The sequence below is a fragment of the Carassius auratus genome, chromosome 46, assembly GCF_003368295.1.
Source record: "Carassius auratus strain Wakin chromosome 46, ASM336829v1, whole genome shotgun sequence".
In the NCBI taxonomy this organism is placed as follows: domain Eukaryota; kingdom Metazoa; phylum Chordata; class Actinopteri; order Cypriniformes; family Cyprinidae; genus Carassius; species Carassius auratus.
Window position 1 is genome coordinate 3,918,496 of NC_039288.1, and position 23,975 is coordinate 3,942,470.

A 23,975-nucleotide genomic window follows, 5' to 3' on the forward strand; every position below is an offset into this window, starting at 1 on the left:
CACTTAGCAATGAAACACAGCCTTCCTACTGTGACTAGAACAAACGAAATAAAAGATACTAAATAAAAAAGGTGAAAGATTTTACACTTTGGGAGTCCACACACAGTACTAGCTACTTAAGTATCCCATGCTAAATTATCAAGTAGAATACCATACAACATTAGAAGCACAAGTTCACGTATTGTGTATGTATATATATATATATATATTTATTATTATTATTATTATTATTTAGATTGACATTTTGCGTCAATCCTTGTAAATTGAAAGTTGTATGGATTTTCAAAACTAAAGAAACAAACTGAAATCGAAACAAAAGAGTTTTGGTGGCCCTGGTTATGTTTTCGCAAACCCGCTACCAATGTTGAAGGTCAATTTAGTTGCTGGATGCAAATTTGGCAAAGGTCGGAAGGGAATGTAAATCATTGCAGTGTAGAAAAGTATGCGAGCATTCCTTGACAATCTTTTTTGGTAACGTTGGTTGTAGAGTAGTGATTCGAGTGTGTCCAGTGCACTTCGGTGCAAGGGGTCTGGGTCCAACAGTCCAAGTGACCCTACTAGCGCTCCATGTCTTCCTCAACAGAAAAAGAAATACAGATACAAGCAAACAGACAATCAACATAGGCTATCACAGCTACATTAGCACGGCCCTTTCCCCGCCCGACCACTGGTTCGATCCAAGTCCAATATGAGCGCCCGGTTCGGGGTCAGGTCTTGGCACGGGTGTTGCAGTGGCTTGAGCAAATGTCGTAAGAGCATCTTTATTTCGGAATGAGAAGAGTTCACGGACCTGACAGCTTGGGCCAAGTCACAGCTCTCATGTCACTGAGGGTGTTCAAGTAACATATTTCGAAATTCAGCACCATGGGTGGCGAGACAGGACTCCTACCCAATGTCCAAGTTTTTTTGAACCCAATAAAACAAAGAGCTTCTTTCCCCCTCCCCCCATCGCCATGAAGGGAGCCATGCAGCGGCAACCACCAAAAGAAGACTCAACTTTTCTCTGAGGGAGTGGCTGAGTGCAAGGAAAGCGTCCCGACCGTGTGAACGGGGACATCTGCCAGCAGTTCGCCAGTCCACCGAGACTTCCCGCCCTCTACGACTGAATTCCATCACAGGACGATCTAGGCCAAGCAATGCGCACCTCTGTGTCGTTTTTGTGTACGTGGAAAACCTTGATTGGAGAACAACTGCTGAAGGCCATTACAGTTTGTTGGTAAGTGACTCTGCTCCAGGTCATAGCCGGCGATCTGAGGAACAGTAGAACCAGAAGAATCGGGAGGCACAATAATCTTGAGCATTGGTGAAGGGACACAATGTTGACAAGGTTTGACATTGTCTTTGCAAACTTCTACCACTCGGAGGGCTTCGGAGGAATCCATCACTGCATACGTCGATCGTATAAAAGTTACAATGCATCACGTACAAATGGATTAACCTGCTTCTACCAAGGTCAAAACAAAAACAGAGACAATTTCAACCAAGAATCTAAACAGAAGAAATCTCACATGGTTTACATATATATTTCTACTGATGATATTAACATTTCAAAAATTAGTTTACGATTGCAGCACTCTTTGGATAGTCTCTCAACCAAAAATGTATGGGACACAGTCTTTTTATATTGAACTCCACTGAAGGAAGACTACATTCATCTTTCAATGAAAACTGTATGAGGGCAAAGCAGCAACAGTTCTCATCTGAAGCAAGCTTACTGCTCGACACAGCAGAAAAACAAACAAAACCCCCAAAATTAAAAATATATATACACATATAGAATTTCAGAGGAAAGTTGTGATTTTATTCTTGGCATAATGGGCAAAAATCTCATTTCTGTAGAAAATGTCGATAGATCAAGTTTGGGTTTTCATGTCTGAATAAGGCACCTGATTTTGCAGGCATCATTTCAAAAAGAACATCGGCAATTCTGTTAAACCAAGTGCAATAATGTGGGTCTTTTCAGATGAAAGCTGGAGTGCAATAGAAATCATTTACATCAAAAAGTATCAACTTTTCTTTTCCCAACTTGTGCTCATTGGTTCGAATAAAGACAGCGAGACAGTTCGTGTGTTGCAAAAGCTCCATGAATATCAATTTAGCAAGGTTAGCATGCACAATAGTCATGCCGTGTATTATGCAAACAGATCCATGGTTTCAAATATCATATCTAAAGGGATCGAGTGTAGCATACAGATTTGTTAATGGAACATTTACAAGCAGCTGATATGTAGGAATGCACGTTTGAGATCTACTGCTAAACGTAAAGCGGCATCATCTAAAAGCGTGAAGGCCATTCTACTACTGAAGAACACGATTACACAAGATACAGAGTAACAAAATGCACAGAATGGTAAAATGATTCATCAAGGTCCATTAAAAAAAAAATAAAAACAAAGCAAAAACAAAACTACAACATTCAATAGGTTAAATACATTGGAAAGAGCATGTTTATTTAGCAACAATAAAACAGGCCGCCTTCTGTGAAATGCTTAAAATTTTTCTCAGCTTTTAGTTACCATGTTGTTTACCATCGATAACCACTTTTACAATACCCATTAATCAGATACAATAGTTCAAAAAAGCAAGTGCTGTAAACTAAAGCAACATCCTGTCTTTCTACAGAGTAAAACCTGCATAGTGCACCAATAGGAGTAATCTTTTCTTGTATATAGCAAACACATATCTAAACAAACCATTGAAAAGGAAAGGTGTAAATGCTTGTTTGAATGCTCTTGAGTATATACTGCAGCCATTTTAGAAGAATTCAACGTGAGTTATCCATCGAGATCGAACGGTGTTTGATGAATCCGTGGTATAAAGATAGTGGCACAAGATCCATCTCTTGATAAATAATCGTTTACAATATAAAAGTCATTGCTTGTAGCTTGAATGTAACAGGGAATGATCTTTGATTCTCTATACAATTTTACAACATGATTTAGCAGCTTTGCGACCAAAATTATTGAATCATCAACAATATGCAGACAATAAAAACAATCGATCAAAGAATGGATATAATATCTAGCTTACTCTTTTTTTTGAGGATAGATGAGCATGTCACGTTATGGGTGGTTTTTAAAGACAAAGCAAACTAAAAGAACACACAAAATAATTGAAAACACATAGCTACATTATTTCCCTTTCAAAAAGTAATATGATGCTAAATGACAAGACTATGCAAGAAACATAACTATGCTATATAAATAATGAATTATATTTTTTTTAATGTTTTTGATGCATATATCTGTTTTTGAAGGCAGAAATAATTTCCCTAAGATTATGAAATAACCACAATTAATTTCCTATGTGACAGCCTCTTATGGATGTTACTATTGAATCACACTACGAAGCAAAACAATCACACATATACAAATGTGTGCATGTGTATATACGTGCATTAAATGTCTTCCTTTACATAAAAAACATGATCAGCAAAAAAAAACTAAAACAAAAAGATAAAATACTGGCTTTAAATAGCAACCATTTCCTTAACTGTTTGAATGCCACAGAGTCCCCTGGTTAAAACTGCACAGCTCACAACATCATGTTGAATGCGAGAGCTTGCACACTACGATAATTACCGAACGCTTTCAAAACAGCAGGCTGTCGACAGAAGGACAACACACATTTCCATCTCCGTATGCTCATTGTCACTTGCCATCAAGCTTATTATTTATAGGACAATCATAATCATTTTGAGCTAATGCCACTCAGAGTAGCTTTGAGCTGTAGATGGCACAAGAAAGGCTGGTCTTTGTCGCCATAACAAATTGCTTTGCTGTCTTTTGAGAATGGATGGGTTCTTAAAGACTAAACAAAAAACATAGTCCAATTGATTCCCCATGGCAAATGGAACTGCCTTACAGTACAGCGATATATATTTATATATTATTTCTTTTCTTTTTTTCTCTCTGAGCTACTTTCTCAAATAACTCATATTTCCCCCAGTAAGTACAAAAAATTACTTTAAAAAAATCAATGACAACAATACCTATCTCTGGCTAGAGAGAATGTGTCAACACTGTACATCGACCTGAAGAAAAATCCAAAGCAGAATTTGTATTTTTCCATAGGAAATGTCTACTGAAGGCAAATGAAGATTGTGACGTCAGAGTCCTCACTGCTCAATGAGACACGTACAAATGTCTGTCTCCACTCAAGACCTCTCTGTCACACTGCCCTGGTCAAGATGGCAAAAGTCAAGTACACACCGCAGCATTCAAACGAGGTCGGTTTAGCAGCAAACGGGAGGGGGAAAGCTTTTTTTTTTTTTTTTTTTTTTTTTGTCTAGACAAAGTGCTTTTGCTTTCTTACATGTAATATAGAACTTACTATACATTTATTGATATATAATATACTGTATATATTTTCCACATTTAGAATAAATCTAAATTCATGTCTATGTAAAAAAAAAAAAAAAAAAAAAAGAAGTTACAACACATAATGGACGGTATATAGAATCTTTACTATGCTACCAAATGCAAATAAAGAAAAATAGCTTTACAAAAGTCTTAGTTTAGATTTTAAAGGAAAAAAAAATATTCTCCCTTCTTTGATCAAAATGGAATTTGAGAAACAACCTTCTCCACAAGCTTCAGCATCAATAATAAAGTCACTTTTAAAAGGCCTTTCGCAAACTATGAATAATTTCACCCGGAAGAGATTTTTCAGAATGAACAAATTTGCAGCAGCTTGAGATCGTGGCGGCAGGGAAATCTCACAAGAACGGTCAAGGTCACAATTCAGGAAGAATTGACATTTTTTTCCAGAATGAAAATAAAGCCATATTAAGCACATTTTCACTTCAGTTCTCATTAAAGCCATTTTCGTTTACTGCACGTAATTGTAAAGTACAATTGAAAGTATACAACAAGGTAATGTGTTCTAGTAGATGTAATTATACTAATTCAAATTTAGATTTTTTTATGCTGTTTTTAAATCGTTAGGATAACAGTAATGAGAATTTAAGTGTGTGAGGAGTGCTTAATCTTTATTTTAAGGCTTCGCTGTGATCATGCAAAATATAATTTATATATACAAATTTGTTCTTTTCGATACTGGGGTTAAAAAAATCCTGGACTTTCTATTGTGAGATTCAGCCGATTAAGTATATATACTTTATACATACGATTGTGTTAAATACAATTTTAAAAGAGGATTTTAAACTTACAATCCCATAGCAAGATAAGTGCTTTCGAAAACATTTCCGAATTTTCCAAGAGGGCTCTATGGGTAGTGCAGAAAGGAAAGTTAAAGGCAATCGCTACAAAAATATAGGCAATAAAATTTTGCTTTCAACAATACTCAGAGTAAGAAGACAAAAATAAAAGTGTGTAATGCCAAGTAATGTATCATTTCAGAAGGTGGCATCTTCTATATAGGAAGAATAGTAAACCTTTTGGTTTTTTATGATCATCTATGGGCAAAACAGAAGCATCTCCATTAACTTTCTAGCTCATCATTTAAATACGCAACAAAACTTCGGTGGAGGGGAACCGAATGGTGGTACAAATGTGTCAAAGAAATGTATATGAGAACAAAAAGAACAGTACAAAATTGGATGAGGATGCAAATGAATGCTTCTTTCTGCAGAGAATTGGACCCAAGCAAATTTCACAGTTCAGTAGAATCCTTGACCCTACCTTTTATGTTTTTTTCCTACATTCAATACGGTATCAGGTAAGCTGTGCAAAACCTTACTTAGACTGGCTAGTTGCCATTTTCAGTTGCATGTGTCTTTGGTACAAAAAACAAAACAATCAAAATATAGTGTGCAAATATCATTTTTTTGTTTTTTATATGTGAATATTTCTCATATATTACGACACCGCCCACCCCCCACCCCCTCTTAAACGAAGTACCGAAAAAAGTATATTTGCCAGAGCCATCTTATGATACAAAGCACAGACTCTGTGGCATATATCTATATATTCCATATTCCTATGTACATTCAGAGTATCTTTAAAGAGCTGAAATACATTACAAACCTCCCCACCCCCCACTGACTCCCCTTCAACTGCTTGCTTTCTGCAAAATGGTCCATTTGCGCTCTCTATTGAGTTTATTTTACCTCAACTCCGCAATTACAAGGCACAATTAATCTCACTTGTATAAAGTACAAATATAAACAAAACCCAATTTGGGAATCCGTTTTTTTTAAGCCCCTTTCGCTGAGAATTTGCAAAACAACATCAAAGGTGATTTGACGTGAGGGCACTTCAACCAAAGTGTAGAAAGGAAAAGATTTCACCAGTGGATAATAATAAACCAATCTGCCTATTTACAATAAGGGATTCAAATGACCATCTGCTCAGGTCAAGGAAAGAAAAACAAAACACACACACACACACACATACTCTCTCTCTCTTTCCAACCTGAGACGATCGCAAATCTGTGGAAAAGGGCATCTGAGGCCCGTCTCCTCACCTGCTACTCTCTTGAAACATCCCTGTTCTATATATATACACCGAACATCAGTAACTTAGCGCTATTCTTGGTTTAACATCGGTGTTTGTGTTCTTTCGTGGTTGCCTTCTTGTAATTTATGTGTATCTCAATTGATCCTCAAAAAAATGCTTCGAACAGGAATCCCCCCCACCCCACCCCCGCCCCAGACACTTACCCCCTCAGTTGAGAGATGAATAAGTGTTTAAAGTAGGCCTATCGTACATGCCGTGTTCAAAAACTCAGAAAGTCTGCATTTACACCTTTTTGACCATTAAATCAAAGGATCGAATGCCCTCTTAGTTTCTCAGCAGAGTGCACCTCTGCTTTCCAAAACTCTTAAGGGGCATTTGACAGATTTAGCTGGACGCAAGAGGAAAATGGCTACTGGTGCTCATTGTTTAGCTTCTTTCTCTCTCTTTTCCTCATTTGTTGGAGGTATCTCGTATATTGGCTTTTAATATTTGCAACATGGCGGCCTGTTGATCGATACCAGCCACATGCACACATGGTAGGAAACAGACTATTGAGTGCAAAGGTTAACAACTAGTTTGATTTCCATTGGTGCGCATGAGGTGAATATATACATACGTATGCACGGACAAGTGGTATCGTATGCATGTATTCACTTTAAATGTGAGGATGCGGCTCCAAGTGAAAATGGGCATGCAGAGTGTTGGGCCGTTACAGTGTGGGACAAGAATGGCGCGGATGGCTCCGTGTGTGCTCCATGGTGTCTTTCGGCGTGACTTTACACCTTCGATGTGGGCACACGCAATCCCACCAGCCCTCCAGTGGGATCTCCTTTCCCAGTGTTCTCCAGGATCTGATTCACAAAATCTGAAGTCTGGCTGGCCACTGGTGGCTGCACTGTATGAACAAAAGAGAAGTTATTAATGAAACCATGTAAGTTCATATAATACAGCTGTTAGATGGGAATTTCCATTAGTTTCAATTAGTTTCATTCCATTAGTGCAAAAATGTTGCAACAATGGTCATGTGTATATGTTTTCAGACCAGGAACTAAGACTAAATAGAGTAGCAAAGTATCCTACCTTGATCTTAAAGGGAAAGTTTTAACAGAGCTTTGTTGTTAGTTACAGAATGTTTACTTCCCAGTCTATGCTGAGATCATGAGCTTCCAACATAATATTTTAAAAATATGAATCTTGTGTTCTTTTAAAGCTGTTTTTGGAACTTATACAACAGTAGGATGAGACTATGTGCTGATTGTGATGTGCTAACAAAAATTTCTTCAGAAAACCATTTCGATACAACAAAGGTCGCAGCATGGAGCAAAACAATGTGAAGGCACTTAAAATTCTTGAAGACACAAGGATAGCAGCTGCTGGAGAAGACGCAGCTTGATCACGCTTGTAAAGCATGCAGATTTCTTGCAACTCAGCTTGTAAGATGTATCGAGTTGTTAGTGGTGTACTCAAGGAGAAACTTGAAGACGGCTTGTACAAGATCACACATAATTCGCATTTGCATTGTTTTACAAGTGTTAATAACAATGCCAGGTAGCACATTTTCTTACCTAAGGTATCCTCAATGAGTTTATCCAGCTTCTCGGTCATGCTTGTTCCTTTGTCATGTGAGATATCCTGAACTCTGCTGACAATCTCTTCTTTGATTGCATTGATCACAAACAGCAAACGATCTGAAAAAGAAGACGATCATATCTTTGTCTCATTCTTTGTAAATTTGCTCGGTTATAAGTATGCACAAAAACTTAACCGATCTAAAAACTGGTCTCATTTCAATGGTAAGCAAAGAGGTTACACTCAATCTACACTCTAAAATGAAATATATCAAGTAGTTCCTTTAATATTTAATTTCCATGTCTAAACAATGTACCATATTCAGTTCCAAGCCCCCATAACTTGACTTTGTTGGCTTCATACTGAGCTTTCTTTTTCAGCCTGCAGGCCCTAAAAAAAAAAAACCCAGGAGAGAAGAATCAAGAAGAGAGTTTCACTAAAAAAGTCATTTTGGTGTGTTGTATTTCAGCATTTTAATCACTAACAGCACACAATGTAGTTCAACCAGTCAATCTATTCTGGATTTTAAGCTTAAGGAAAAACGTTGGGATGTGAGCTTAAAAAAAAAAAAAAAAAATAGTATTTCAATGAGTACGTGGATACAGCTTTACCTGGATGCAAGCTTGTTCTTCTCCTTTCGAGACCGAGGCCGAGCGGTTAGGGGTAACTCACTAACCGGAGTCAGGTCACTAATAACTTTATTGAGTTTCCGGAGTTCATTGCCAATCTGAAGCAGCTTCCGAGGGTTTGGAGTAAGATCTTCCACATCCGTCCGCCTCGACTTCTTCAGTGTGTATTTTCCTAAACAATTCCGACAAACATTAACGTTAAATATTTCAGGCTTAAAGGGAATTTTTATAATAGCTTTAAATACTGTGATCATAATTAATGTAATTATAAACTAGAACACAGGTCCTTCTTTGCTCATAGATTTCATATGATGTACAGTGAACGTCTCACCATGGTGCAGGCCATTCTTTTGATACATGTTGCTGGGAAGTGTGTCTCTGTCCCATTCGGAGGGTTTCAGCATGCGCTCCTGTTTGGATGGGATGAGCTGCTCACTGTACTCCCAAAAGTATCGACGCTTTCCCCTCTTCCTAGAAACTCCAGCCGTCAGGCCTTTGCCATCATCAGCCATATCAGTGTCACACCCTGTTTGAAAGACAGAATGGTTATGAAGCAAAGAAAGAACTGAACAATGATCTTTTCCTACCCTGCATGCACAGAATCACTAAGCCTTTATAATCTTGTAAATGTACAATCATAATTCTCAATTCAACCATAACAAATCACAAGGGCCCGTTCAAGATATAAGTAGCTTCATAGCAGTGACACAAGTTTTTACTAGGGATGCACACAATGGCAAATACAAGTACTGATACTTCAGTTTTGGTATTTGCTGTCACGTATACCAGTATTTACCAGTCCAGTCCAGTGAGACTGATGATTATTATTTTCATCAAATATTAACTTTAACAGCAAATACAGTAGACTATACAAGCATACCGCAATAGATAAAATTACAATGTTTACAAACCAAATCTTCCGCAACACTTCCGTGTTCTTTAGACCAACCTGAAAAAAAAGCTTTTTTTCAATCCAGGCTTCATTTTAGCTGACTAGCTAACAAAACACTGCAAGACGAGAAAACAAAAAAACAAAAAAAATTGTCCAATGAGTGGCGTTTCCCATTCTTGTTTTAGACAGGTACAAAATTTGGGTCTCTTACGTTTCCAACAGGATGGGTGGAGGAGGACACACTTAGACTTTGACAAAAAATTTGCATCCTTCAGAGATCCCTATCTAACTGTTTTATGTCATCTTTGCTGGTGTCTCTATGTCTGAACTATTTAACAAATACAAACTCTGAAATTTCAAATTGCTCCAATTAATCATATGCAGCGGTCAGAAATGTTTTACAAGATTAAAATGTGCATATTGCAATTTAATAAATAAATAAATAATTACATGTTTAATTAGCTGTCTAAAATGGGGTCATTCCATCAAATGTTGTAACCGGAAACTCAAACATGCTTGTATAAGCACAAGAACCAATGAGGTTTGTTCTTGATCATCAAGGAAGCACGTCTAAAATTCTCTTTACCATATTGATGTGCTCTTTGTATGCGAGTTGATCAATGTTTATATGTGAATAAAAGCTAAATTGAATATGTTCATCATATAAAGTGATCTTGTATCTTTAAAAGATTTGGATTAAACTACACAATTCGTATGGATTACTTTTGCGATGTCTTTTTAAAATGGAAATAAATAAATGTAATGGACTGGACTTTTAATGGAGGCACAGAAATGTTAAAATATCTTAATGAAACACTGAAGTCTTGAGGTTTTGGAACAACATGAGAGTGAACAATTGATGATAATTTAAATTTCTGGATGAACTATTCCTTTAAAGGGAAGAATGCAGGTAACCAAAGAGTTTCTGGTGCCTACTGACTTTTCATAGTATTTTTTTCCCGATCCAATGGATGTTACTTGTGACCAGGAACTGTTTGATTACACACATTATTCAATATATATATATATATATATATATATATATATATATATATATATATATATATATATATATATATATATATATATATATATTTTTTTTTTTTTTTTTTATTTTTTTTTTTATGTTGAACAGAAGGAAGAAACTCATTCAAATTTGGACCACTGAGTGAGTAAATGAAAATTTTTCATCCTTGGGTTGACTACACCTTCAAGTACACACACAATTACATTTTTTGCTCCATAACGCCACTCAAACAAACAAATAAATAAATAAAATACAAGGAAAATTTTATTAAATAAATAACCAAAAAGATTCACGCATTTGCTTTTGGGTGGCATCACAACAATTTAGAGTAATTTATGTCATTTATGTCATTAAGATCATCTGTTAGTTTCACATCCCTTTGGTTATCTGCACACAACCTACAATGCACTTTCCAAACAGCTAACTCCTAGAATGAACTGGATTTCCAAATGCTACTCAATAGCAATGCCATTCTAGGGTTCTCTCTCTTACTCTCTGTACTCTCTCTTTCTGTTCACTCAGTTAAAAAGCCTATTTGTACTATGCACTCGTTTGGTGGCATTGAATTTTGTACCTCCAAAAGTCTGAAACTGTGTGTTGTTTCGAATGTACAGAACAGCATGTATTGAAACCAGTCTCATTATCATAGCATCCCTAGTTTTTATGCATTTGTCTACAACAGCATCAAGAAAAATATGTCATTTTGCACCTGGCTCTGAGAATGCGTCACTAACGTAGTCGTCTTTGTCGCCCTCATAGTCCTCATCTTCCTCCTCCTCTTCCTCTTCGTTCTCTGAGAGCTCATGTTCACTGCCAAAGCCTTCATCGTGGTCTTCATCATCTAGATCCAATCCCTCTGCCTCCTCCTCCTCTTCCTCTTCTTCACCTTCGTCGTCCTCTTCTTCTTCCTCTTCTTCCATGTCAGCAGTTGCCTTCCCTGCCAGCCTGGCCCTGGTTAAGAATAACGAGTAGTTGTGCTCTTCCTCCTCCTTTTTTTTAGCGGCAGAAGCGTCGGATCCAAGGGCACTCACGGTGAGCAAGGTTTCACTGCCGGTAGCTGCTGTGAAGTGGACTTTGTGTTGCACCGTCCTCAGGTTCCCTATTTCTGGACCAGGACCAGTCGGTACCTCTCGTTTAGGAGTCTCCACTTTCTTTTCGCAGCTAATGGAGGATGCTGTGTTATCAGCGATGACTGGTGGGTCCTCGCTGACCTGCGAAGCAGAAGACTCGTGCTCCTGGATAAGAGGAGAGGCAGAAACACTAATCTGGGCGGCGCTCTCTACTAAAGGCTTGCGTGGTACGCTGATGCGTACCTTGGCTTTGCGAACGTAATCCATGTTGTCCATAGGTGCAGTCGAGGCTTTGCTAGGGCCCTGAAACTGCCCCTTGGCCATTGTGTCAGTGCTGGAGGGAACAGGCCAAGTAGCTTTCTGGGATCCCTCGGCAAAGTCCGGCAGAGGGTTGCGACTTGATGAGGCGCTGGTTGCCGAGTGGCTGAGTTTGTTAGTCTTCTTGGCCACAGTGGGAGGTGGAAACAAAAGCTGCTTTTGACCCACCAGCAAGTCCGGATGGTAAAGAGTGTCACAAACTGGCTGCGAGTCCTCACTGTTGAGCTGGGCCAGGGTCGGAGTCTGTCCTATCACCTCCTCATCCTGGTAAGGGCTGGAAAAGTCATCAAGGCCCAAGAAATCCACTTCCTTGGTGCCCCAGATATCACAACTGGTGAGCCGAGTGTACTTGGTCAAGTCCTCCCAGTACGTGTCCCACTGCTCAAAGTTGGAGCTGTAAGCAGGGTCATTATCTACAAGTTCAGGTAGATGATCCATGCTGTCCAAGTCTTTGCAGTCTCCAACTGTGAAAATATCTCCTCTAGGGCTCTGGCGACAAGTCATGTCCCGATCCTGCAAACATTGAAAAATGTAACTCAACTTTAAGCAGCAGACTAAAGGAACTGGTGGGGTTTTCACACTTGAAGTGAATAACCCAGTGTAATAAAAATAACCCTGGGTAATCTTCCTCCATGTTTTACACAGTCTAGATTTTATCTTGGGTTGTAATTAATTCAGGGCCGTTAGGTTTCAGGATTTCACATTGCTCATTTAAGCACTTTATTTGCACATATTTACGAGGTTCATAACCTTTATTGGACAAGTCCAGTATGCAGCCTAGTTTAAAGACTACTGTCCATAGTGGAAATGTTGGCACAACTACTTCTAGCTATCTTCTGAAACACTACGAAAAAAATAATAATACTGTCAATTTGTCACTCTATACTTGACAGAATGTGTTACCATTATGTACTGAAAAATTTAATCCAAAACTCATGAAATAACATTTTAAAACCCTATGGGCACTTTGATAAAGAATACACATTTTTCTAGTTACTCTAAGCTCTAAAATATTTACTGGGCAGAAACTGTAAGTAAAAAATATTTTATAAAATCCTTATCCTCGTAGTAAATCAATGAACATGATTACATTCTTATTTTATTTATCAATTCAATGCCACATTTTATAGTCGTTCCCACATTTGGTTACCATTGGAGTGTGGTTACCATTTCATTCCCTCATTTTAATTTAGTGAAAATTAACTATAGGAACAAATTAGTACCACTATATATATAATGCCACTATATCTTGTTTTTCCATGTGTGCAAGTTCTATGTAGTGTGAAAATCTTCTAGGTATGAATAAAAAGGGAACAGTAATACTGTGTGTATGAACTTACCAGTTCATACATGAAATCTGGGTCAGAACTGTTCAACAGGTCTGTGCTGGTCAGCGCCTGGTCAGTTAAAGAGCGGTTTTGAAAGGCATCCCCAAAGGGAGGGTCCATTCCACTAATGCTGGGCTGTAAGATGAAAGCAAGAGAAGTATACCATGACATCCATTTCAAAATACCTCAACGGGCGCCCAAATTTGAATGACAGGGCCCATACCAGAGGCATTGCAGAGCACAGATCTTCAGTTCCTTGACGGAAACTTTTCTGCCACCTCCCCCGTCTCAGTCGCCCTATCTTTTCGTCAATCTCTGGAGGAAATTTGATTTTAAGCATAAAAAAAAGAGAAAATCCTTGTTTTAAATATGGAGGATTTAGCAGCACATTTAAGTATGGCCGAGTTGTCCTCCTCACTTGACTGCTGTCTGTGGAAAGAAAACAGAACAGGAGAGCGGTTAGCTAGCACAGGTGTTATAATACCACACACTATCTGCACAAACATCGGTGTACAAAACAGGACACTCGGCCTGAGCAGTCTGGTAAAGCAAGTCTATAAACAAAATGTCACTTACAAGCTGCTAACTGGCAAAGACTATGAAACAAAGAGGAAACAGCTGTAAAAAACAACTGTGTGCTGACATTTGAACAGCTACAGATATATATATCAAATCATAGATATCAATGCTTTTTCACATCCGCATACATCTGGAGAAATACTGGGGTTTTCCTAAAAAGGTCCAGGTCCAGCTATGGTCGAAAAAGTTAGGGAGGTTGCCTTAGATCCATGGAGGAAGAGAAGGGAGCCCTAAATTGTGTCAGATTATTGTGCGGCATTAGTGCAAGAGCACCGAACAATACGGCTATTTAAAAAAAAAAAAAAAAAAACAGACAGAACCCTTTCGCCTCGACAGACAGACAGCTATAGGTAGCGAGACCCAAAACGCTGGACACTCTTTGCATAACAAATCAACAGAAATATGTCGGAGCATGTGAGGCTTGAGCGAAGCAAAACAATCCTGTGTGTCTCTCTTGTGCTTGATGACATCATTTCCTCCTGGTGCACCAAGCAAGTCAAATAAGCGTCTTATCACCCTTTGGCTTTGTGAGCGGCAGGGTTTGCATACAGCCCACAGAACCAGAGTGAGAAAAAAAACACAGTAAAAAACATTTCCCTTCAGCGCTCTACTATTCTACGGTTTATTACTCACTGACAGCCTACAAATCAGAACTAGAATTTGAAACTTTCCAAATAGAATGTGAGTGGTGCAAAACTTTGACTGGTTGTTTGGGCGTTCTGGTTGGTTTTCCATACATTGCTAAGAGGTATCTAGGGTGTTCTGGGTGGTTTCTCAGGAGTTGCTAGGGTAGTTACTTACTGGCCAAGCCTCCTTAACAAGCCACACAATTTGTAGTATTATTATTTCCGCTAACACAAAAGGGGAGTTCACAATGAAAGCAATGTACAGCGCCAAAGTGACCTGTAGTCATTTTCAATGAGAGCTCCCAGTTTCCGGCAACATGAGCGACAGTAAAAACTGACAACAGGATGTGGGACTTTAACTTTTAAATTTAACTTCATGCAAATGATCAGAGACTCATTGGAACAGACAGTACCAAATGGAGTAAAGTCAATAGAGCTCATGTGCTGACATCAATGCGAGATAATGAGAGTTTGAACCGAGCATTGATAAATCTTGTTCATGATGTGAGATTACACGCCGCTGTAATTTAAATACAAAAGCTTTCTCTTCGTATTGCAAATTATTAGCAAAAAAAAAAAAAAAACTGTCCCTGCATCTGAAAATGCCTACTTCCCTGATAAATAGTATGTGAATTAAGTAGTAAGTGGGTTTTCACGGTGTGTGTGTGATCACTGCTGTGTGTGTGTGTGCACTTTGGATGGGTTAAATGCAGAGCATGAATTCAGAGTATGGGTAACCATACTTGGCTTTGTCACATCACTTTCACTTTCGATATGAAAGCACAAACAGAAAAATTGTGTCTTTTTGCTCTTGTAATACATGACACTTAAAAACATGAATTACCATATTTTCTTACCATCTTAAAATGGCTTTTAAGATCATTGCAGAAAAAAATCTGTGTGAGCAAATTCTATGATTTTTTTATTCATAGACTACACTACACTGGAATACACTAAAACCATACTCTTGATTTACAGTCTGCGTTTAACAGGTAGCCTTGATGAGTTTACCTGTTTGACTTAATGTCCCAGACCTCTGTAGTCACATTTAGCTTTTTTTTAAAGACAAGACAGGACATAAAACGATTATTATTGATGCATTTTATGTTGTAGAATAAAACACAAAGAAATATCCCAGGTTTGTGTTAACCAGAGACCTTATTTCAGGCATTTACCCAAAAACCCATTGAGTTAGGACTACAGAAGCTTACATAACATTACTTTAACATTTATTCATTAGCTGACGCTTTTATCCAAAGCGACTTACAATTGCTATACATGTCAGAGGTCGCACGCCTCTGGAGCAACTAGGGGTTAAGTGTCTTGCTCAGGGACACATAGGTGTCTCACAGTGGATTCGAACCCGGGTCTCTCACACCAATGGCTGTGTCTTATCCACTGCGCCAACACCACCCAAGAAGCTAAACTGCTAACTTGTTTCTGGGTTTTGGCCAACAAAAACATGTTATTGTAAACATGTTATTATAAACATGTTAGCAATTTATAGCTTCGGGGTGGAATAAGGATACAATTCTGTGGAGGAACAGAATCTCTCAACACCGGCAATGGATTTGTGTATTCCAGGAAGAGGAACGTAGGAACGTAAACCTAGCAAAACGTACAGTGACCTGGTGTGCTCCAGCAACTAAACTGCTGTCAGTTTGAATGGGCATAAATATGAGCAAATATGAGTCCTTCAACAACAACCAACATGTACATTGACCAAAACTGGGGTTGGGCTGTTAATGGTCATTATGGGGCAGTTCAATCTGGAAGAGAGATCAGACTCTGCATTAGGAAAGTGAAATGAGGAAGAGACACAGGCTCTCTGTATAAGCAATACTGCCGAAATATACATCCACCTGTTGTGATAACTCATCTCAGCACGATTGCTAGAAGGAGGGCAATGTGGAGGAACGTCTACCCAGCAGATTTACATTCACAGTACAGTATCACCGAAGAGATCAGGATTTGCGTGTTATTTACCAAGATTAATTTTGATATGCTAGCCTACCAAGGACTAACAGCAACACGTTTAATGATGTGAAAATACAGAAGGACAGATGGAACCAAGAGAATGAGAAACAGAGAGCAGCTGATAATGATTATTGTGTGTAGCAACCAAGCATTGTAGGGGTGCTCCGATCACGATCGGCCGATCGTTAATGCGCATCTCGTCAGTAAAGCCGGTTTTCTAATCAGCGGTTAATTCCATCAGGTGCCTGATTTCACATAGAGCAGCTGTTACCACACAGAGCAGTTGTTAACTGAGAAGATGCGCCAAAAAACGCTGAAAATGAACTGGATTTGCGCATCTTCTCTATTAACAATGGCTCTGTGTAGTAACAGCTGCTCTATGTGAAATCACGCACCTGATGGAATTATCCGCTGATTAGAAAACCGGCTTTACTGACTAGATGCGCATAACGATCGGAGCACCCCTAAAGCATTGTTGTCATGAATACAAGTCCCTGAGCGGCTGAAATCCTCCCAATATTATATGGGAGTAACAGACTATAGATCAGAGGAAACATGATGCTAGTGCTTTTCAAATTTTTCTTTTGCACTGAAACCCATGCTCGAAAACGTCATTTCAAAATGGCACCAAAATGGAAAAGAATAATGGATCACATATGAGCCTATGGATGTACTTGTAGTAGAAGTGGGGGGAACTTCCCAACAAATCCACGATCTGAATCGCGATATTTCCAAATTTGAGAATATCCAGAGTGGACCAAGCCTATGACTTACCTATTTGAACAATTTAAAACACAGTATTTCATTAAACAACCAAATGGGACATTAAATACTGACTTAAACTTGAAAACACTGCATCACTATATGAATCAAAAATATTTTGCTTCTTATTGAAGTTATAAAGTGATTTATTCAAAAGCAGTGAATGAATGTCTCTGTGTTTTGTTGTTCGATTGACATTAAAGACACAGACAGCAGTAGGTTTATTAGGCTGCTGTCTCTTTAAGACAGAACACAGGTATCTAATATATAATGGCACACATTCGATTTCTTTCCAATTGTTTATATTGTCTTTGTGTAAATACTCGCCGACACAGACATTTTGATTTATTATATTTGTGTTTAAATTTGACCATTTATGTGTGTGCCTGAAACTCCACATATACTGTGCTTGTTTATGTTTAGCTCTCTTTTTAAATTAAACCATGTCCCACAGTAGTGATTGCATTTTACGACAGTCACATTGCATGACTGGATTGATTTGGATGTTAAGTTCAGGAGAGGTGTAAGCACACTGCTTAAAATGATGAAAACGGCCTGCAACACAACTCGAAAGTGAAACTAAAATTTGATTCATCACAGTACTACTGCAAGCTCATGTTAAGTCGTTTTTTTAAGCACGTCACCATACATGTAAGACACATGATAGAGACACATGAAATAATTTGACCAGCCCCAGTCATCTAATAGGCAGTCATTGCTGTAGTTTTAACATTATTTTTATGAGGATCATATAAAAGATCACAATCTCTGCGGTTCACTTGAAAAGTTGATCGGCGACGTCTTTGAGATCGATCATGATATAAAATCGCTTCAAGACATACTTCCAATTTAAAATAATATGGGTCACTTCCTGTCAAGTGCTCCTTAAGAGAAACAAGTACACTTCAAATACAGCAACACTCTATCGTGTTGACATCAAGTGGCAACCTCACACAAAAAAAATCATCATATATAAACAAAAATGTAATTTCAATAAAATTCTGAAATGTACTAGAGGATTTTTTTATTTATCAATAATAATAATAATAATAATTAATAAAATGTAAAGCTGGAATTTGACTCTTTGGTTTCTAAATGCTTCTTGAATTCAGTTGGTTTGGTGCTCTCTGCAGCCAAATCATTCACTGCACAAAACACTGCGTGATCAGCAAAAAACGGATTGATCCTCACTGAAAGTGAACCTGCATTTAATGTAATCTGGTTTGTCCTTTCGTTTGCCTTGTTCATGTCTTTAATGAAGACAAGGCCATGTAACTTGTACATTTGTCAGTATTTGCCTAGTTTCTACCAAGCAAGAGATGAATCATCTGATTGACTTTTATTGGAAGACAAAAGCAACACTTTCTCCTCCCTTTTAAAATCCGATTCATTTGCTTTTCAAACTCCGGGAACCACTGATCTAACAGACTGAATAATATATATTTTCCATCACCATTGTTATAATAATAAACACAGGACTACAACAATATATGGTTTATCTGTGTTCTTCTTCTTCTTATTTTATATTAAAATAAAATATATTTATAATGCAGGCTTATTATCAACGCTTAGAATACTATGAAATATGTTGCGTGCCTTATTCTGTGTAAGAAAATTTAAACACTTGACTGACGTTGTGAAGTGAATTTGAAGTAAAAACAAAAATGTGGTATATTCACATGCTTTCAGATGAAGCAGCACTTACTACACCGAGCCGTAGTTCACTGAGAAGCTACACAAACAGCTTTTGTTTACTTGTCAGTGAACTACGGATCTGTGTACTAAATGCAGCTCCATCTGAAAGCTGGTGATGATGATTTACTGGTGAGTACAGTACCGGCTTTACTAACAAAATGTGCATGACAATCGCATTCGAATAATCGTGCAGCCCTAGGTACAATATTCGGTACATGTATGTAATATCCCAACACCTAGGCCTACAAAAGAAAATTGCTAAATGCAACAGGAAGTCAGCCGTTTTGTTGTGCAGTTTTTGCCATTTTCAGGCCTCGTACTTTTACTAACTGGAGCAATGCTAAATTGAGAAGATGTTTAGTTTTCATTAAAGGGTGTGTCCGTTAAAAAGTTCACGTTTGGTAAGAGTCCTGGCCTGAAAACATCTACATGCCGATATTTAGTTATAATTTATAGCACCACCTATTGGCAACAGGAAACATCATGTTTAACACTTACTAAAATATGCAATGCCCAAGCTGCCCCAGTTTTTTGTTTGATAGGAGTCCTGACCTGAAGTCATCTAAAGGTCAATATTCAGTTATAATCATAGCGCCACCTGTTGGCAACAGAATATGTCATGCTTTGCACTAACTCAAACGTACCCTTTTCAATCTGCACCAAACTTCACATGTTTGTTAAATGTCCTGGGCTGAAGACATCTACATGCAAATATTCAGTTATAGTCATAGCGCCAGCAAGTTTGGCAAATATAAATGACATATTTTTCCTATATTTATCACTTCAAATCCATATTGCCCACTGTTTACTGTTTCCCTAAGGCCAACGGGTTGAGGTGGCTCCAGGTGCGAGGGCCCTTTCAATGCTGCTTGCAGTTTACATGTTTTTATTTACTTTTATTATTAGGCAAATTTAAGCTAAATAAAAATTTTACATAAGCCACTTACTAAAAGCCATAACAAATAGAAAAACTTATGTAAGGAGGTGCACTGAATGATGTTACCAGAAATGCAGTAGTTATAACAAACAGAATAAAGGAGCTAACACCAAAGAGGTTTTAAATGACAGTAGTCAATAAAGACTATTTTATTATGCCAACTTTCTGCAATATTTAAATCTCGTCCTTATAAAAGTTTTGCATGTTCATGAACTAAGTGTAGAAAACTGACTAGTTTTATGCAGTGTGCATTTACAGTGCGGTGCTTTGTTGTGCACAAGCTGAAGAATCTTAAGCGTAGGCGTGCTGTGATCAAATTGGTGGCCTTTGTGCTTAAGCTACAGACACGGTTCACAGACACACTGCGGCTAATACACAGGAAGTATGACAAGAGACAGTCAAGTGCTTATATACGATTCATATTTAACTTAGACATGTCCTATTAGCTCCAAGGTCTGTCTGTGCCTTAAAATGACAGTCTGACCTAATTACAAACAAGTTTACATTTTGCAGTCCAGCCTTTAAATGCAAAGACTTACTCTGCAAATGTCAGAGGTCTCTGCTTGCTGAGACAGCAACAGCGCGTCTTACACAAAAGCAAGCCCGTCTCTCAGTCTTGAACTCGAGGACAACTGAAGCACTTTGAAAAACAACATATATATGTATATATATATATATACACATACAGAGAGAGAGAGAGAGAGAGAGAGAGAGAGAGAAAGAGAGCAAAAAAAAGCACATCTCTAGTATTATATTGTTGATGATTAACGAACAAGCTTTGTGCACTGAATGGCTTTCCCAAAGTAAATGTGATGGGTAACAGACTCCACATGGAGTTTGCTGCAACATGCTCTTAATACCATGTTAATACCAACCATCACTTGCTTCAGTATACATACTGTGTGCACATACTGCATAAAAAGTGCAACGAGTGCACAGGAATAGACAGCTTTTTTGTTGTATATTTTTCCAAACATTTCTGTTCTAACAAAATAAATGCTGTGAAATAGTTATGCACAAAAGAAACGTAAAAGTAAAGTAAAATATATAATGTGGATATATTATTTATGCAGTGCAATTTGAAAAATACATAAGAAATTGAGTTGATTTTCCTTCAATCCCTTATTCTCTCTTCCTTTCTTGTACATTACTTATACATTTCATAATAACAATCAAGTAGTCATTGGAGATTAATCTGTTATGTATTTTATTATTTAATTAATATAACAATTATCTCATGGTTAAGTCATTGCTATATATTTCTAATTTTCTAATGACAATCAGCCCTATTTCTAATGTTTTAATTTCAATATACGCATCCGAGTTCAAGGGTGGCTAAAACACTTATCTGCTACCTTATTCAAATTAGGATGTGGATTTATTCACCCCTGTAATATTCAGTATGACCTACTAAACAACTCTCGACTGCTCACATGTATACACTTCACACCGATTAGGCAAATCTGTATTAAACAAATAAAATGAATGGGACTGAAACGCTTAGCGTAATTTGTGCGTTATGGCCAAGAACATGTGTTATTCTGACCTACTAACACTTCACAACACCCTGAACTCAACATGGCCCCCTTCAAAAACAAACAGCGTCAACCTAACCCGCAGCGATTCTGCGCCAACGCCCACGTATTGGCGTTTTCTGATTGGCTGCATGCAAATTCAGAACCCGCCTCTGCAAGCAAGCGATTGCACCTACTCGATGTCAATCAAACACAAATACGCATAAACGTCCCTCTTCGTAGCGCTTGGTTGAGACGACGAGCAACAAACAAATTTTGCAGGCCTCCCTCATGTTACGTAAACAGATGGAATGCGAAGAATCATCTCCTTCTAAACTTTTAGTTTACACACAAAAACTCGATTATGAGGTTTTAGCAACGCAGCTGGCAAATGAACATCATTTAGCGATAAAACGACTCGTTCGGACGGATCCCAAATTGCGTTTAAATCATTCCAGTTTCTTTTTAATGTACGATCTAAACACTTTAAATCGTTTCGGACAGTTATCAATGAGTCAAAGGCAGTCTACATACCAGAGACTATTGTGTTTCAATTTCACTTCGCATCTTGCTGATGGGGGCGTGTACCCTTACAGACTTAGTGAGGTCAATTCTAATAAGACATCGTAAAATAATCTGTGAATACATAGAAAAAAAAAGTTTACAAAGCACTTATCACCTCGACTGCTGCACATATGTATCAGATCACCTAACTGTAACATATTTTGATCAACAAATGCTGTAAATGTTAGGCTTTCCGAGTTCAACTAGGGGTTTTCATAAAACCAACGAACCCTAGCCTAATAATTTACGTCCAGTATGTTAAATAAAGAACAGTTTCAGCAGCAAATACCGATTCTCTCAGACCAATAACATTAGTTCTCAATTCTGAGGACCTTTAACGTTATTTACTACATCTTATTTATGTGATTAGTTCATGAATAAATGATCTGTGTGTTTCAACTTGAAGAGATCTCAAAAAGGTGCAGTGCTGGGGTCCAAGCAATGTTCTAGAAGTTCTCGTGTATTTGAAAGCGAACAGCAAACATCTTCTACCCTTAACGTTACTCAGCAGCAACCACAGGAAAAAAAAATATTGATCTGAAAGGACAAACGGGCACCTCAAGCTGCAAAAACACACGGCACAGTACTCTTTCAATGAGGGTTTCAAGAGGAACTACAGCGCTGCATTCACACTATGGCCTCCGTGTCCCTCCCCTCTGCTAGCGAAACTTAGCCAGAGAGCTAACTCCAAGAGACAATGTTTTTATCATCCTTAAAACAACTACCCTCACACGTTTCACAGCGTTGTCATAGGCAAAATGGTCACTCACCTTTAAGCTACCCATATACTGGTAGAAAAATGGTTGTAATTCCAATATTTTTCGCCTTTAGGAAAACTTAATGTCATTCTTCTCAATCCACGCCGTCTTCCTCTCTGGTTTGTTTTGTTTTGTTTATCTTCTTCCTGACGGGTTCCTGGAAAGCGCGTGACTGCCTTGTCACGTGAGCTCCTGCTGGCCAATCAAGGCGAGCGCTCGTCCCCGAACAAAAACAATCTACAACTATGTTCGGTTATATTATAAATGTATGTCATAAATATTATTTAATTAATGTAATGCCTTAAGTCGTTTAATTTAAATGCTTAAAATGAGTGCTAGCTTTGTCGTGCCATTGAATGAATGCTTTTGCAAAACTGACCTTTTTGACCTGGTTACGGAAAAGCAGCCAAAAATTATTCACTACAGGAATGTTCGAGAAGCATCTCAAAATGTAGCTCAAGTTGTTTGAGTGAATGGCCAGGGTGTTTAGAGCTGGAATCTATGCGAATAGTTACTTTTTTGTCATCAACTTTTTATTTAAATTCACAAATCAATCTTGTTATGCAACAAATGTTACGGTAATATGCTTGCAGTCCTTAAAAAAAAAATGAAGAAAAAAAAAATAACAACATCAAAATTAAATTACAAATAAATAAAAATTAATTTCTGTTATTTGTACCCAATTCTTAGCTTTTGGTATTTGCTGCTCACCCCTAATTTATTTTTGTTTTCCTGCAAGTCTGTGATGTTTGTTTGTATGTGTAAACGCTTCCTCCTATATATATATATATATATATATATATATATATATATATAATTATTATTCTCATAATTTATCTTATTGAAATTATACATAATGGTATTTTGTGATTGATTCAGAGAGTAAGAAATACTTTTTTTATTGTCTGATTTATTCTTGTTGAAAAGCATCAGTAAAAACCAATAAACTAAGATTATTTTAATAACTGAAATGCATGAGTGTGAAAACCTGTTTGCTAGGAGATTTGATAAATTCATGCAAAAATAGATTTCAAAAGTGCACCAGAAGTTTTATACCAAGCTTCTAGATCGGCACAGTCTTTATGAATCACAACTAATAATGTCTCAATGGACAATAATCCCTGAAATGGTTAAACCACTCTTTTATTGATGGAAATCCAAGACAAAGTGTATTTGTCAAAGCTCAAATATAGTTTTGATTTTGGTTAATAACCCCCCCCCCCCCCCCCTTAAATTCATTTGAATGAGGACAGTTGCCCAAACTCAGTATCCATGCATTTTCCAAACTTCTTGTACTGTGAAACAATCAGA

The 23,975-nt window shown here is 37.7% G+C and overlaps 1 protein-coding gene across 1 annotated transcript; it reads right to left on the reverse strand.

The window, feature by feature from the left end:
• On the reverse strand, positions 1–22,832 carry LOC113063885 (CREB3 regulatory factor-like). Its single transcript, XM_026234291.1, has 9 exons — positions 22,677–22,832; positions 13,476–13,681; positions 13,265–13,387; positions 11,246–12,437; positions 8,949–9,143; positions 8,600–8,789; positions 8,305–8,378; positions 7,985–8,107; positions 1–7,314 (listed from the first exon to the last, which is right to left on the reverse strand). The coding sequence occupies exons 2-9, from the start codon at positions 13,590–13,592 to the stop codon at positions 7,196–7,198; spliced, it is 2,133 nt and encodes a 710-aa protein (XP_026090076.1). The 5' UTR covers positions 13,593–13,681; positions 22,677–22,832; the 3' UTR covers positions 1–7,195.
• Between the last annotated feature and the right edge of the window lie 1,143 nt (positions 22,833–23,975).

Excerpts from the sequence above, each read along its gene's own strand:
- LOC113063885 (XM_026234291.1), bottom strand. The coding sequence starts at position 13,592 with ATGCTTAAAATCAAATTTCCTCCAGAGATTGACGAAAAGATAGGGCGA. Across the intron at positions 9,144-11,245 it reads TGACGCATTCTCAGAGCCAG|GGTGTGACACTGATATGGCT; the intron begins GTGCAAAATGAC and ends TCTTTCAAACAG. Across the intron at positions 8,379-8,599 it reads AAGAACAAGCTTGCATCCAG|GGCCTGCAGGCTGAAAAAGA; the intron begins GTAAAGCTGTAT and ends TTTTTTTTTTAG.